A 17,368-nucleotide genomic window follows, 5' to 3' on the forward strand; every position below is an offset into this window, starting at 1 on the left:
CCACCTAAATAAAGTGTTGTTTAAGTTGATAGTCTGGAGTTCAGCGTATTGTTATATATTCTATATTTTTATATAGGAAAGTCAGGTATACATCTAATGATGTATAACCAACTTTCCTATAGGCTCATTCAAAATGGTGGTGTCTGTGTCCAGTTCACCATATAACCAATATAACCAATATTGCCATGTCCAGGTTATTTGTTGTTTGAGAAAAGCTGAACATTAGAAGCATCAGTTGTGGCGTGCAAGAGAGACGATTGCGCTGGTATGGACATGTGGTGAGAATGGAGGAGGATAGCTGCGTGAAAAAGTGCCACACCCTAACAGTTGAGGGAACCCGTGGAAGAGGTAGGCCCAGGAAGACCTGGGCTGAGGTGGTGAGGCAAGACCTTCGTACATTGGGCCTCACCGAGGCGATGACTACGGACCGAGACCTTTGGAAATGGGCTGTGCGTGAGAAGACCCGGCAAGCCAAGTAAGATCGTTGCCAGTGCCCCTGGACTGGTTCTTGTGCGGGTGGCACATGAGATGCACCATTTTGAGCGTGGCCGTTGCCAGTACCGCCTGACTGGCTCCTGTAGGATTTTCGAGCGAGATCGTTGCCAGTGCCCCTGGACTGGCTTGTGCGGGTGGCACATAAAAGACACCATTTCGAGCGTGGCCGTTTTCGTGCGGGTGACACGTAAAAGCACCCACTACACTCTCTGAGTGGTTGGCGTTAGGAAGGGCATCCAGCTGTAGAAACTCTGCCAAATCAGACTGGAGCCTGGTGTTGCCATCCGGTTTCACCAGTCCTCAGTCAAATCGTCCAACCCATGCTAGCATGGAAAGCGGACGTTAAACGATGATGATGATGATGATGATAGACTGTGGGATTATTACATTGCCTAGAAGGAAGCAATGTAACAACACCCAGCCATAAAAAAACTCTGGTCCAAAGTTTTTTAATCTGACCCATGCAAGCATAAAACATGGATGTTAAAACAATACTATCGACAATGATGGTGATGATATAATCTGCAAACACTTTCTCTTCCACACATCCTGAGTACCCTCGCTCCATTTTCATCAACCTATACTCTTAGCCTTACAGTGTCCTAAATATATATTTCAGAATTCTAAGTAACCCTCATCACTCAGCTCATATCACTCACCATTCATTCTTGCTTACTACACTGTAAAGGGGCCAGCAAGTGAGCAGAGACAAGTGGCAATTACACCCCTTTAGTCATGTCCTTCACATAACTTCCCTAGTGTTGGTCCAATAGGAAGAGCATCCAGGACACTGTAAAATGTTTGGTGTTAGAAAGAACATCCAACCAGGAGAACTAAATCAAAAATTAAATGCAAGAAAGATGCAGCCCTTCCAACTCATCTAGGTGATCAGTAACATCAGTATTTTTGAACTCTTGAACTCCATTCTTTTCTGCTTTGTCAATCATCTCCCCCACTTCCCCCAAATCATATCCTTAGTCACCCTCAACCACTACCCAACCCTCAAACCTACCCCTATTTTCTACAGATGTCACCTACGCTTTCCTATTTTTCCTCTTTAACATCCATCAACACTTATTCTTCATTACATTCAGCCCTTCCCCCATTCTCCATCTCCAACACACTCATGCAACCTCTACTCATCCATAGCCCATTTTCTATCCCCATCACCCACATGTTTTTCTGTCTTGACTCACTTCTACCTTGAGGATCCATTCTGACACCACACCATTGATATTCTTATTTCGTCCCAATTCCACTATGGTCACACCCACCCTCTCTTTGAATAGCTATTTTACCACCATTGCACCAATAAGTAGCCATATAACTCCTGTCCTGTTTTGGTCCCTTCCCTCATACTTTAATGCCTCATTTAGTACACAGCCACCTCACCCTCTACTGTAGCTCCACTCAGTCAATAGGAAGTTTAGTCCTGCCAGCTGCATGCCAACCTTGCTAGAGCTCGTGTAAAAAGAGAAATTTTAAAACCCACTACACTCTGATGTGTGTCAGTGTTTCAATCATAAGGCTGTGTCCATGCTGGAGTAACACCTTGAAATCATTAGTGGATTCCACTGACCTCAGTAATTATTTCAGTGTGGTGCTTATTTTCATCATTTAATGTTTGCTTTCCATGCTGACATGGGTTGGATGCTTTAACAACAAACTGGTGAGCTGCAAAGGCCATACTGAGCTCCGTCATTTTTGGTATGGTCTATATGGCTGGATGCTCCTCTTAATGCTAACCTCTTTACAGAGTGTACTGGGTGCTTTTTTGGCATCAATGGTACTAGTAAGGCAGAAAAGAATTGAGAATGGAGAGAAGGTGAAGATGAGTGGCAGTATGCCAGATGTTGAAAGGCTAAAGTATGCTAGAGGGATAAGCACAGGTGTCTTGCTATAGTGGAGGTATACATGTGAGGGGGAGAAAAAAAAGAAACAAAGGTAGTGAAGGGATCCTAAAGCAAACTCTCAAGGAACAAGGATGGGATGAGAAAGAGTGTGATAAGGTAATAAACAAATGGAGGTGGAGCTTAGTGGGTGAAGAAGAAGGAAGGAAAGGGTGTAAATGATGGAAAATAGCAGTATGCAGAGAGATGTCAAGTGAGGGATAAAGGAGTGGCTCAGGAAAACTAAAATATAGAAAGTAATACAATGATGTCTAATTAGGTGTAGCAAGTGTGGAAAGGGAAAGAGAGAGAGAGTGATATACAGTGGTGGGGCTATGATGGTGGATATGAGAGGTAATGATAACAGAGAGGTGTTTAGAATAGAATATAATAGAGCTGGTGGAGGAGAAGAGCAGTGGCTAAAGGCAGAGAAAAGAGGTCATTGGTTGAAATAGTTTGGGTAGTTCAGGGGTGGGGGAATACTGTTTGGAAGGTTATGGGATGTAATACATACAATATTGCTTGCAAGTGAGTACAGCAACCACATAGTACCATAGATGTTGGGGGAGGAATGGTTGATATGTCAGGGAGAGAGGAGTGGGCAAATGGCCTCATACATACAAACATATCTGAGTGGTTTTAGGATATCATTTTTACCATAATGGCCCTGAGTCAGCTTGGTCCTTTGTTATCTCCTCTGTAAGGCTCAACATCTTGAAATCAGCCTTCAATATCTCAACCCATGTCTTCTTGGGTCTACCTCTCCCATGAGCTCCAGCCACTTTAAGTGATCAGCACTTGTTTATGCAATGAGACTGTCCTCATCCATATGTGTCACAGGACCAACCCAATGCAGTCTTCTCTCTTGCATGCTAGATCTGATTCTTCTGACGTCAAACTTTTCTCAATACATTTGCAATTTGTTGTACATGCACATTAATTCTGCACATCTAACAGAGCATAGTAGTTTCATTCCATTCTAGTCTTTGCATGTCATCTGCATTCAGAGTCCATATCGCACTACTAAATAGCATCACTATACACACACAAGCATCATATAATCTGCTTTTCATTTGGAGAGAGAGAGAGAGAGAGACCTTCTGTTGCTAACAGGTAATAGCTCTCTGAACTTTCTCCATTCTAGTAACTAAACTTTTAGAATATCCTCCTCCATTGCTAATTAGGTAACAAAAACTAGCTATTACCTCTCAAAGAAAACCAGAGAATTTAAGAGGACCAATATCCTATAGGAACTCAGACTTTATAATACCTGTACATCATCTGCCACCAACAAAATATATTTTCTCCATTAAACTTCCTGCAATTTCAGAGTACCTCTTGTGTGTCCATAGCTTACACTAGATACTTCACCTTTCCTACATGGTGAGAGGGCCATTTACCTGCGCAGGATAGGGTCCTGTCTGTTTTCTTGCTTACTAGAAACTTTACTCTTTCCTAAGTTAAATTTAAAACTCTTTGGTTATAGGTTTTGCTTCCACACCTGCAATTTCTTTTCTAATTTTTTTTTACAGATTTTGCTGAGGGGAAGAACATCAGCATATAGTAGCTTCCAGGAACAGCCAGTCTTAAATTCCTCTCTACAGGAAAATAGTGAAGAGGAGGGGCCCAAAAAGCAAGCTTTGGTGAATGCCTACCTACACACTAAATTTATCCTAGCTAATGAGAAAAAGGGACAACAACAATGACAACAGCAAAGAAAATGAACTCACCGATGCAATGGAGGTACAGTATCTGCTGTAGTAAACGACCCTCTGCTTGACACAATGTTTCTGGACTTATCATTTCCATTAATATATACTGTTACTGGAGTATAACTGGAATTGTTTTCTGCCATAATTATTGTCCCTACTTTTGAGAAACAATATATCTGAACATTTTCAGCAATCTGGGAAAGAAAAAAGAAAAAATCACTGTAAAGTATTTGTTACTCTGTAACGATTCTGCCAGTCCTCACTGATAATTAAAAATAATAATAATGCTTTCTTTATTTACCACTCAGGGTTCACAAAAATCAGTGGGGACAGTACAGGACAATAAAAAGTGGGATTAGATAGAGAAGTGTGGGAAAAGTAAAAACAGTAATAATATAAATTCTAATAATGAAAAATTCTCCAACAGAGGGAGCCTTCCTAGGGCTGCTCATGGAGACCCCACTAAACTACTGACCACTAAGGCAAGTGCTCTCTCCATATGGCCTTCCTTCAATCTATAAGTACATGCTTAGTGTAGGCCAGTTCAGCCACCTTCCAAACAAAAAATTGCTGGGAGACATCACTTCCCTCAACTTTCTTTTCAAGTGAAACTTGATAAAGTTGATGAAGACTTGCCCAAAGAGGAAAGTATTGGTCTAGACGTTTTAACCTGGTTCACCACATAACTTCTTTTTCTACATTCACAAGATAAATAAACACTGCCTGCCTTTCTTGGCCAAAGGAATGTGGCAATAGTCTTCACAATAGACTCAGCTGATAGCCGGACCCATCCTGCACATTAAAGCAGCTGTCTGACATGAACCAACAAGTGAGCAATGCTTGCACACTGGATGAGAGAATGCAGAACAGTTTTGTTGCTGTGTGCACATCTGAGACAAACCCAGCTGAGTTGACACCAGACTGGCTCTAAAAGTCAGTACATAGAGAGAAAAGACATCAGTGAACACCCTTGACAGACAAGGTATATGATACTGAATGTTTCTGGTAAGTAACCATTTACCCAAACTACCAAGATGTTGCTCTACATTGTGGCAATCCAGTTACAGAAAAGGGAAACAAAACTGGCCACCATGAGAATGGCTGCCAAGCATTAGTAATCAATCCTATCACAGGCTTTTCATTGATCCAAATTCATCAGGACCTCATCCATGCCAGCGTCTTAACCCATTGAGTATGATGCATCACATGAGGTGGAAGTTGTGGTGGATAGATCTGGTTGGGATGTTATTCGGTCCCTCTTGTTTGAGTCCTTTCTTATCAGTACCACTGCTCCTTGACTCACTGATCTAGGAATTTTCCCATTTTGCTGAAAGTTGCAGAAGATATCTGCTTATAGGCTACCAAACAAGGCAATTTCCCTTCCCCATGCAGCCCATTTTTACATTGTGGACTACCATTCATCTCAAACAGTTGGGCAAAGTGCTGCTGAAATGCAGCACATATCTGCTCAGGCTTGAGTACCAAACACCTATTTTGATCCACAAAAGACTGAATTGTGGCTTTGTTTCCATGTTGCACCCCTGCACCTCATTTCTTAGAGCAAATGCCTTAGCTCTGACAATGCATCCTTCATGCTTAGCATTGAAGAATTGATCCACGGCCAATTTTATCATGAGCACATCAGTTATGATGCATTTTCTGAGTGCTTCTTCTAAGTTTTTAACTAAGTTTGCCCTCTATTTCTTTCTATTGCCAATGCCTTACTAATGCCCTTTTCAGTTCAAACCACCATTTGTCGTTGATGACTAACCTTGTCATGCCAGGTGTGATGCATTCAGCTTCCAGTAGCCAGGTCCTTGCCTATCTAAGTTGACTGTGCAGATCACAAACTTATGGTTATGTAGCCGATGATCTTAAAAAGTGTACAACTTATGCTAACCTTATCTACTGATCTACAGATTATCTAGATATGACCTAGATGACCTGATGTGGTTCATCCATGTCCACACTAGCACATTTGGGAAATCCAATCAGTATCTGTCAGACAATTGAAAACGTCTGAGCGGGTTTACAAGGCTTTTGTACACCTCTCATCAAACAGCTAGCCCCACACAATCTAAATGTGCATCCAAGATAGCATTCCAGTCACTCATTAGCATTAAAGGTTAAGACATTCTCAGCAAAACCTCCAGATGGCTGAAGAAATCTGGCTGTCCTTCCCTTGTTGGGGCATAAACAAACACCAGTCTGAAAGTACCCCTGTCACTACTATTCGTATCTATGACAACTAACTTACCTTCTGGGACCAGAATGGCCCTTATCTCGTGATCTAGACTTCTCTGAAACACTGCTGTTCCACTCCCTATTCCCAGTTGATATAGAGGTAATTCTTGTATTCACCAAAAATATACTTAGTCACCTGAGGTTATTGAGAAGGTGGACCCATTTCCAAGGTAGCACCAGGTCATGTGCATTTATATTGCCTATTCTGAACAAGACCATATTTGTCAGAAAGAAGGAGAGTGAAGAGAATAACTGTATTTCTAGGGAGAGAAATGTGTTCTGTCCTAGCTATTTGCGGGTGTCTTCACAAGCAATCTTTAGTAGCGTTTTTTGTTTATGATCAACAGAAATCTCCCATTCCTTTCTGATATTTTGCTTTCAGTTTGTTAACTTTGTTATTGTTGTTTTTATAACTCTTATGAAAATAGGGGTGTTATGCAGGTGTGTGATGTATTCATTTAGGGCAATGACTGTGTATTTTTGAATATGTTTTATTAAGTTCTTGTTTTTGTATCTATGATCGTGTAACTGATGATATCTTGGGAGTGCTGTTCATGTTGTTGGTCTGGATTGCTGTGTGTTTTTGTTTGTTCAGGTGTTTGTAGTGTTAGAGATGTTTATAATTGTGTTGATGTAGAGTATATGGGTGGAGGATGGTTTGTTGGTTTCTCTGATTCCTCCTCAAATCTCTTTATTTTTAGTCTTGTACTTCATATTTTGTAATGTTTTTCTTTTTTCTTTCATCAAGACACATTTTGGTGGTTTTGTCAAAATGCTTTCCTTGCGAGACAAATTTTCAGTCAGAGAAATCTATAGTAGGGGAGAGAAGTAGATCTGCACAGTCCTGCATTTCTAAGTTGGTGGTCTGCTTGACTGGTGCTGGGTAAGGCTTCTTTTACTTGCGATGGTGCAAGTGATGGTCTTATTTTTCTCAGGTGTGGTACTGGTGCTTGCTGCTAATGTTGTTGAATAAATCTCTTCTGCTGCTCCTTCTGTTGATACTGGTGTGGTTTTAGGTGATGCTATTCTTGAAGCTGGTGCTGTTGATGGTGTTGTAGTTGGTGATGGTACTGCTGTTGCTTTTGATGTTGATGTTATTTGAGGTGTCTGCAGTATTGGGTGTTTTTGTTTTCTTTCTATGGGGCAGAAAACCTTTAAGTGGTTTGTCTCACCACAAATGTGCATCTCAACTTCTACCCTCAGTTGTGCACCATTAGGGTAGTTGATCAGATCAGGGATAGCTTCGATACTTTCCTGATCAATCTGTATACCAAATTGGAAAGTCTCTGGACCAGATGATGGTCAGGGATTCTGGCTAAAAAATTTCGAGTATACACAACTATATTTAACCATTTCTTCTTGACTGTATAGAAAATGGAACATCAACATGGATGACAAAAAGAAACGGAGTGTTTATACAGAAGAACAAAGAGAAGAAGGGTAAATCAGTAATTATACACCAATTATGTTCTAACCATTACTCTGAAAATTGTCATCTGGCTTCACAGCAGATAAGGTATATAGCTTTCTAGAAGAGAGTCTATTGTTGGCAGAGGAAAAGGGATGTAGAAAGAAGTCAAGGGGAAATGCTGATCTACTGTATATAAATAGTCGAATACTAAATGAGACACGAGTAAGAAAGAAGAATTTAGTTGTTGGCTGAAACACTACAAAGAGGCTTACAACAACGTTCCATACTGATGGCTGTTGGAGTGCCTACAGATGTGTGAAGTCAATGAGAAGACAAACAGCTTTTTGGAAAAGTGATTGGGAAGTAGAACTAACATGTGCAAATGAATCATTAGGAAGCATGAAAATACACAGTATTATATTAATCCCACTAACAAGTATATAGAAGAAATGCAGGCCTACCTATGAATTTGCCTAAACCAAGGTGTAAATAAACCAAGTGATTCATATGGACGAAGACAGCTACAGAAGTTAGAAGTAGGAAGCTGCTCAGAATGCACAATGCACACCATCCTAAAAGTAATACTGACCAGCTCAAACCTATCGAGAAAGGAAAAAGGCAGAGGATGGCTAAATGCAGAAGACACCATCAGTACTGCAATCTTGGGTTTGAAAAAACTCTGTGGTGTGCAGTGAAGTAAGAATACTATTAGTGGCTTGAAATGTCCAATAAGTTACTGAAACAACAGAGTTCAAGAATAGGAAAAATGACAGAACAAGTTGATGGAAAAAAAGAAATTACATGGTCAATTCACGCAACAAACTGTTGGTAGTAAAAAATGCCTGTTGTGACTGATGGACAAAAGCCAGAAATCGAAACCCAAGAGCTAACCATAGCTGCTCAGGAACAAGCTATTGGGATGAATTTGATAAAGGTAAAGATTGATGAAACTCAGTTGGAGAGCAAATACAGAATCTTCAATAAAGGAAACAAAAACATCAACTACCTCTTCACTAAATGCAGTAAGCTAGTAAAAACAGTTTATGTGCAGGCATGACTGTATAGGTATTGAGATGTTAGCCAAATGTCTAGATTCAAAGTAACAGAAAAGTGGTATGAATATGAAGCAGAGGCTATGATGGAGAATAAGAATTACAGGATTTTATGAGATCTCACAAAGAATGGCCATACTATTGAAGCAAGAGCAGACATGATTGTAGAGGAGAAAATAAAAATTGAAAAGTGAGAGAAATACCAGGACCTAACAAGAGGAATGAAGAGATTGTGGAAGACTCAGATGATAATTATTCTTGTGGTAACTGGAGCACTTGGCACAACACCCAAATTATTGCTTAAGAGGCTGCAGCATATCAGAAGTGAGACATTTATAGATGTCCAGCAGAAATGTACCATCCTCTATTCTACAAAAATCTTAAAGATTCTTGAGATTTGAGAAGACATGATGACACTAAACCTCAAGACAACATCCCAGCATGTAATAGTTATCATGTCTGTAATAGTTATCATTCTCATTTAACATCTGTTTTCCATGCTGGCATTGGAACTCAGCGTAAAAAAAAGCCAAAACAAATATAACAAATCATTTTGTTTGATGCTGTCACAGTTCTGAAAACTCTCCACCCTATAATAATGATTTAAGGCCAACAATTTTAAGGACAGTTGGATATTCAATACCATCAAATCTAATATTTGATTTGTACTTTACTTTCCATTTCTCCAGAGTCAAAATAAAGTTGGTGTTGGCTGGTTTTGCATGCAGAACATAGTCAGCTAGAAGAAATGCTGCAAAGAAATTTTTCCAGTGCTCTAAGGATTCAGCCAATCCACTGCTCTTAATAGGAATTGCTTCAAATTTTAGTGCAAATTCATCACTTTTCATAGAAGTGGTAGAGTTGATTGCATCAACACTAATAATAACTGGTACATTTTTTTTTTATCAACCCGAAAAAAATGAAAGACAAAATTGATTTGAGTGAGATTTAAACTCAATGTGAAGGACAAGGATAAAAACCATTTGGGCATTTGGTATGATTCTGCTTGATTGCAACCTTAATAAGGACACAATCTTCTTCCAAAAGCAGGAGCTAAAGACAGTTTTGTTTTGTCACAATAAAAATGAAAATACTGAGTAAGTTGTCAACTGATCAAACGTGCTAATAAGAAAGGAGTTTGGATTAATGGAGCAGCTTCAATGTGATAGATCAACAGGTTAAGAATAGCAGCTACATCTCCCACAAAGCTTAACCACCATCTTAAAAGGGACATATTGGAAGTGGTCCAGAGTTCCTAACACAGTAAATCCATGATAGTCAGGCTAGACAGCTTTACCTCCAATTACACACTTGCTTGATCAGTAGTGACACCTAGGACTAAACTACAGTAGAAATTAATAAATGTAATTGCATATTACCGTTTGCTTTTTGCCTAAAGTAAGCACGAGTTTTATGATGGTGTCAGCCAGAAGAAAGTAATCATCATAACTTGATGCCAACTTCATCTCTCTCAGAATAAAGGCTTTAATGCAGTGGAGTACAAGTCTGTATGGAATAGGATCAGAATTCAGATTTGGATTTGTAGAATTACCTATAAAGCAGAATAATAATTTTGAATGTGAGGACATGGAAATAATATAGATTACATTAACACAACACTGAACATTTATAAGGGGAAGGTGTAGAGAGAATGTTTTCTGTTAGTTACGTGTACTTACTGTTCACTGTACGTTTTCTTTGCAGATTTTATCCAAATACATACAACTGGTGGTAGACATAGGTTACATGTGAACATTCTACTATAACAAAGAGCTAACCAGAGAGCTTCAGCATATTGCTTAACCTCCCCCCTCTCTGTTATATATAAATATTACATACACACACACACATGGATAAACATGCAGACGTACATTTTTTTCTTCTTTCAACCAAGACAGAAGGCAGTAATCATGGCTTGTTACAGAACCTCTAAGACTGACGAGAAAGAAGAAAGAAGGTATCCTAAAACCAGAACTCCACTTAAGGTACCCGTGTTTTGTTTACTTTACTGTGATCCATTTTGCCTTCCCTTATTTCAATCATTTAATTTAAATCATTAGTATAGCGTTTACAGCCTCCGTCCCGTTATAACTCCATGTAAACCAGTGTTCTTGTTTCTAATGGTCACTTACTTGGCCATATAATATTATAACTCGTAAGTAACCTTATCATTTCACATTTGTCTTGCTTCTATATGTTGGTTCCCTGACAATGAATATCTGTGCAATTCCAGCACCTCTTACTTCTTTGGAGTAGAGTGCACATACATTTTGAAACATATGTAGGAATTAAAGGAACTTTATTATTATTATTCATATCTACTCAAAATACATCGCTTTAACTTGGTATCTCTACCTATAAAACGGGTGTGATATCCTGTTTTTTTTTTGTGTGAATTTTGCTACCCATGGTAACTATTAACATATTTACATTGTCAAGTTTTTTTAAAACTGAGATAATATTAATATATACATAAATTTATATATATATATATATGTATGTATGTATGTATGTGTGCACACGCGCGCGCGCACAGAGAGAGAGAGAGAGAGAGAGAGAGAGAGAGAGAGAGAAAGAGAGTTATTTTTCAGCCATGTATTGACCTGTTATTCTCAGACTATTCCTTTCTGTCTCTCTGAGCTTTTGCCTCTTTCTGATGAAGAGCTATGCTCGAAGTACCACATCCCCACTTTTTCCCCATCTTAGGCTTTCTCTGAGCATCAGTCTAATACATTCAGCATGTACATCCTCTTGACTTTTGTTGTTTATCTTGTTTTTAATTTTGATTTGCCTACCCATGCTAGCATGGAAAGCGGACATTAAACGATGATGATATATATATCATCATCATCGTTTAACGTCCGCTTTCCATGCTAGCATGGGTTGGACAATTTGACTGAGGACTGGTGAACCAGATGGCAACACCAGGCTCCAATCTGATTTGGCAGAGTTTCTACAGCTGGATGCCCTTCCTAACGCCAACCACTCAGAGAGTGTAGTGGGTGCTTTTACATGCCACCGGTACGAAGGCCAGTCAGGAGGTACTGGCAATGGCCATGCTCGAAATGGTGTATTTTACGTGCCACCTGCACAGGAGCCAGTCCAGCGGGACTGACAACGAACTCGCTCGAATGTCTTTTCACGTGCCACTGGCACAAGTGCCAGGAAGGCGACGTTGGTAACGGTCACGCTCAAATGGTGCTATTTACGTGCCACCGGCATGAAAGCCAGACAGCTGGTGCTCTGGCAACGATCACACTCGGAAGGTGCTCTTAGTGATTTACTGGTACTCGTGCCATCATGATTTCGCTTTCGCTTGCCCCAACAGTTCTTCGCAAGCGGAGTTTAGTGTTCAATGAAGACGTTGGTATGGGTGCCAGTCTACAAATTCAGTTCGATTTCGATTTCACTTGCCTCAACAGGTCTTCGCAAGCGGAGTTTAGTGTCCAAAGAAGGAACGTTACGCATAAGTGGGCTGGCTACATCCCTGGCAGAGACCTTGGATTTTGGTCTATCCCTGGCAGAGGCCTTGGATTTTGGTCTCACTTGGCTTCCTGGGTCTTCTCACGCACAGCATCTTTCCAAAGGTCTCAGTCAGAAGTCATTGCCTCAGTGGGGCCTAAAGCTCAGAAGTCGTACTTCACCACCTCATCCCAGGTCTTCCTGGGTCTGCCTCTTTCACGGGTTCCCTCAACTGCTACGGTGTGGTACTTTTTCACACAGCTATCCTCATCCATTCTCGCCACATGTCCATACCAGCGCAATCGTCTCTCTTGCACACCACAACTGATGCCTCTTAGGTTCAACTCTTCTCTCGAGATACTTACACTCTGTCGGGTATGCACACTGACATTATTCATCCATCGGAGCATACTGGTTTCATTCCTTGCGAGCTTACGCATGTCCTCAGCAGTCACAGCCCATGTTTCACTGCCATGTAGCATGGCTGTTCATACACATGCGTCATACAGTCTGCCTTTTACTCTGAGCGAGAGGCCCTTTGTCGCCAGCAGAGGTAAGAGCTCTCTGAACTTTGCCCAGGCTATTCTTATTCTAGCAGCTACACTTTCAGCGCACCCACTCCCACTACTAACTTGGTCACCCAAATAGCGGAAGCTATCAACTACCTCTAGTTTTTCTCCCTGGAATGAGACAGAAGTTGTTTTCTGTATATATATATATATGGGAGAATTTACGAAAAAAACAACAGACGAAGACAGGTGGTGTAAACAACAAATGGATGTATTAGTTTAACGCTCGGGAATAGAGAAAGTCTTTGACGTTTCGAGCTATGCTTTTCAACTGAAAGGAACACAAAGAAATAAGGAGAAAAACAAGGAGAAAAAAATATAAATGTAGTGGACAGCGATCTATCATGGCGAATATATATATATAATCATTTAACATTTGTTGTCCATGCTGGCGTGGGTGGAATGGTTTGACAGGGCTGGCAAGCTGGAAGGTTGCACCCGACTCCATTTGTCTGATTTGGCAGGGTTTCTATGGTTGGATGCCCTTCCTAACACCAAAAACCCCAAGAGTGTAATAGATGCTTTTACACGCAACTAGCATGGGTGCCATTTGCATGACACCAGTATGTGCCACGACTGCAATTTTACTTGGCTTGATGGGTCTTCTCAAACATGACACAATGCCAGAGGTCTCAGTCCTTACCTCTGTGAGGGTCAACACTTGAAAGGAGCTTTTCATATGCTACCAGCATCAGCCACTTTGCCTCCATGAGCCCCAATGCTCAAAAAGTGCTTTTTACATGCCACTGGCATGGCTGCCAGTTACATGACACCAACATCAGCCACAACTATGATTTGACTTGGCTTGACGGGTCTCTGTGACACACTATATATATATATATAGTACATGTAAAAGATTTAAGAAACCAAATTGTTACATAAACTTCACTTTTACTTGTCCTGTACATGTGATACACAGGACATATCTCCTTGATGTCCATTTTTTATGCATGATACACATTCCCAATTTTTTCAACAACCAGTCCAACTTGGTACTTACGAAAGGAAATCTTTATATCACTCAGAACATATAAAACAAGGACTAACTAAAAGTCAGAGAAAATACTTAGATGTTAGGAGAAACTTTTGAAAATGCATTGAACAGGCAAAGGGCTAAATCAATTACAGGTATCACATGTAGTCAAATTAGAAAATACACAAAATATAGCCCTAGATATCATCACAACTTGTATGTATACCCACTACAACATGGTCCTTAGTCAAGCCCATTTTAGAAATATATATTTCACCTGAACAATATAGTTTTGGAATAACAGTAGAGGAATTGTGAGCCTATAAGCTAGTTGTCCAATATCCTACTTATTTGATCATCTTTGCTCACTGTCACAACTAATACTTTTGGCATAGGTAAACTGATAGAGGAGTCTCTATGCAGTTACTTGACATATAAGTTGACAGCCAAATTTCCTTCAAATCACACTTTTCCGTCTTAATGTAGGCATCTGTCGGTTTTGAGAGCCATGGATCTGTGCCTGAAGAAATTGTGTCAGTTGTTGATGGTGGTGTAGCATCTGCTGTGGCTATAGAGGCCCACATGGGAGTGGCAGTAATACATACAGTGAAGGAGCTCTCAGCAGGTGCTACTGGTTTTTCCTTCTGTTGAGCACGCTTTTCTTTGGTGGTGAGTTCCTGTTTTTATTCCGCTCGCTTCAAACACTTTCACAACATTTGTCTCCAGTGTGGGTGATCATTTGCAACATCCTCCCATCTCAAGCGATTTCATATCTCTCTTGCAGACATCCTTGAAACAAAGTTGAGGTAATCCTTGTGCTCTTGTGCCAGAGGCCAATTCCCCATACAGGAGGTCTTTTGGGATCCTCCCATCCAGCATGCAATATGCATGACCAAGCCAGTACAGATGATGCTGATGGAGCTTAAAGTGGATGAATACATTGAATAATGTGATTTAACATTTAGAAAATAAAGAGGCTCAAGGCTTCATCATCATCATCATTTAACATCCGCTTTCCATGCTGGCATAGGTTGGACGATTTGACTGAGGACTGGCAAACCAGATGGCTGCATCAGGCTCCAATCTGATCTGGCAGAGTTTCTACAGCTGGATGCCCTTCCTAACGCCAAACACATAAGGTCTCAGTTTTCATTCCTACTTTCCAGTTAGTGGGTGGCAGAGGGTTGAGTAAACACTCATTAAAAAAGGAAAAGAACAAAAAGAAAAATTGCATGATATTAATGGTAATCAGAAAACACTGAACAAAGTATGCTAAAGGATTTGTTTACACTTCATATCTGGTTCCAGGACTCTTTGCTCTTCAACCTTCCAGGATTAGTAAAATGAGTATTAAAAAAATAATAATAGTCAATGTAATTAACTATATGCTAGGTATCCCCAGAATAACTACAGTCAACAACTAAAACTATAAACTGCCCCAGAAAAAAAAATAGGCACATTTATGACTCTCACAAACCATTCCTTTACTCCCCCCCCCCCCAAGCCCAAATTTCTTCAGTGCTCAATAGACCACTGAGTGAAGAATTTTTGTTAAAAACTTTTTCCAGGTTGGCAAAGGCTAGGTATAGCAATTTAGCTTTAGCTGGGTATTTCTCCTGCAGTGGTCTCACTAGGAAGATGGCATCAGTAGTAGTTATTCCTGGCACAAACCATATTGTATTTCAGCTCAGCTGATTTTCTCTCAAATAAACAGAGCAATCATTCTGCAACTTTCATGAGTTTCTCAAACAATCTGATTTCTTTGTAGTTACCATTCTCTAAGGCATCTCCTTTGTTCTTATAACAGTTTAACATGATGTGATACCAGTTACTGGATATGACACTTTGACGTAGAACTTCATTTACTACACAGCTGAGTAGTCCATATCCCATTGGGCCATTTAAGCATTTCAAGAGCAATTTCAAGACCATGCTAGCAAGACCCACTTTTTCTAATGCATATTCCACATTCAACCTGTCAAAGTAACACTTCCATACTTCTTTTGTTTCAGAATCAATAAATGCAACAGTACTACTATCTATTTGTACACATTTCTCAGCCACAATAACATGGCTCTAGTTACCTGCCTTGTAATCCAAAATACCATATTCCCCTGATCCTTACATCATAGAACATTGGCAATTTTCTCACATTGTATTTTTTCCCTTGCCTAGCATCCCCCCATAGGACAATTTGAAAATAGAGAACAGCATTCTTGGCTGCACCTATTTTCTAGTCTTACCGAGATTATTTTTTATTTTAAGGCTCTTCTATTTCCCTGTTTCACCACTACATTTGATCTGGCTCAAACCTCGCCTTCAGCATAAAGTAAAATTAGAAAGACAAAGAAGTTGAATAAATTAAGTACTAGACAAAGAACAGAGACAGACAAAATTGACTAAGATGCTTGAAAGTGGAGTGAAAGCATGAGCACAGCCTAAAAACTGAAACCAATAGAAGAGTATAGAAATCTTTAAAAAATTATCACAATTAGAGCAAAAATGAAAAGAAAACAAAATCATCTGCTTTGATTTGGCTTTTAAATTATTTCATTTAAAGAGTTGCCAGAAAGAAAAGATAATTCTCTTTTCAAACAATAGGAAAATTTAAATGAATAAAAGATGTGATGTAGGAATGACTTACCTACTTCCCAATGATTAAAACCCAAGCAGATAACAGCATACCTTCCAACTTCTAATACATTAGTCAAGTTCATGTGAGATTGTATCTTTCGCCGACATACTACTAAGTCACCCAAAATACATTTACCATTTTGGTTGTACTTAAATACAAGCAGCAAAATATCAACAGGTAACCAAGGTTTCCCATCTTTAAAACAGCTTCTGAAGAATGAAAAAATTTTTTATAACATTTATAATTTGTCATAAAATAAAACAAATTTAAAAGTTTTTTCTACTCCACCATCACAAAAACTAAGGTAGGGTTCTGTATCCACTCAACCTATTAGAAATAGCAGCTAAAATTCCTCTTAAATTACACTATAGTAATAAAAGAAAAAGATTACATTGATAATGTTTACCCATATACTCTATATTTGCAGAAAAAATAAGTTATGGAGAACACCTTGAATCGTAGATATGCTCAATCAAGACTTATGAGGTTAAACCACTATCAAAAGTAAATTTATTATTCATGAGAAATCAAAGCTATTCACTTCAAAGGGTGCAACGCATATTGTTATTCCTAGTCCTCTCAACCAAGCGTATTGGCTGAATAAACGAAATAAGTATGACTAAGAACTGACTCAGTGTTGCAGATTACAGCAGTAAGATAATTACACTTTATTACAGACACATACACTGTGACACTAACCAAGAAAAGATAAACTTTACATTCAAGACCTTACCAAACTCGATATGAAAAAATAGTGGCTTATTTTCAATAGACATAAAAAGTTTATATTCCTAAGAGTCAAACATATAAGTTTCTCACAAAATATAATTTCTTTTTCCCATCAAGTTGGTGAATTGGCATAATCTTAAGACAAAATGTCATGCAGTACTAGTGGCACTTTATGCTCAAATTCTGCCAGTATCATA

The 17,368-nt window shown here is 39.4% G+C and overlaps 1 protein-coding gene across 4 annotated transcripts in view; it reads right to left on the minus strand.

Moving 5' to 3' along the window:
* Positions 1-4,090: 4,090 nt before the first annotated feature.
* LOC106880624 (calpain-15) overlaps positions 4,091-17,368 on the minus strand; it is a 59,905-nt gene continuing 46,627 nt past the window's right edge. For all 4 annotated transcript variants that reach the window (XM_089361986.1, XM_089361985.1, XM_089361987.1 and 1 more), the window contains 3 exons: positions 16,452-16,651; positions 10,183-10,355; positions 4,091-4,290 (listed from right to left, as the gene is read on the minus strand). In XM_089361986.1, the coding sequence (XP_089218112.1) occupies positions 4,111-4,290; positions 10,183-10,355; positions 16,452-16,651 (553 nt within the window). In that variant the 3' untranslated portion in view covers positions 4,091-4,110. The remainder of the gene's footprint in view (positions 4,291-10,182; positions 10,356-16,451; positions 16,652-17,368) is intronic.

This window comes from Octopus bimaculoides, chromosome 13 (assembly GCF_046866305.1).
Source record: "Octopus bimaculoides isolate indiv1 chromosome 13, ASM4686630v1, whole genome shotgun sequence".
Taxonomy (NCBI): domain Eukaryota; kingdom Metazoa; phylum Mollusca; class Cephalopoda; order Octopoda; family Octopodidae; genus Octopus; species Octopus bimaculoides.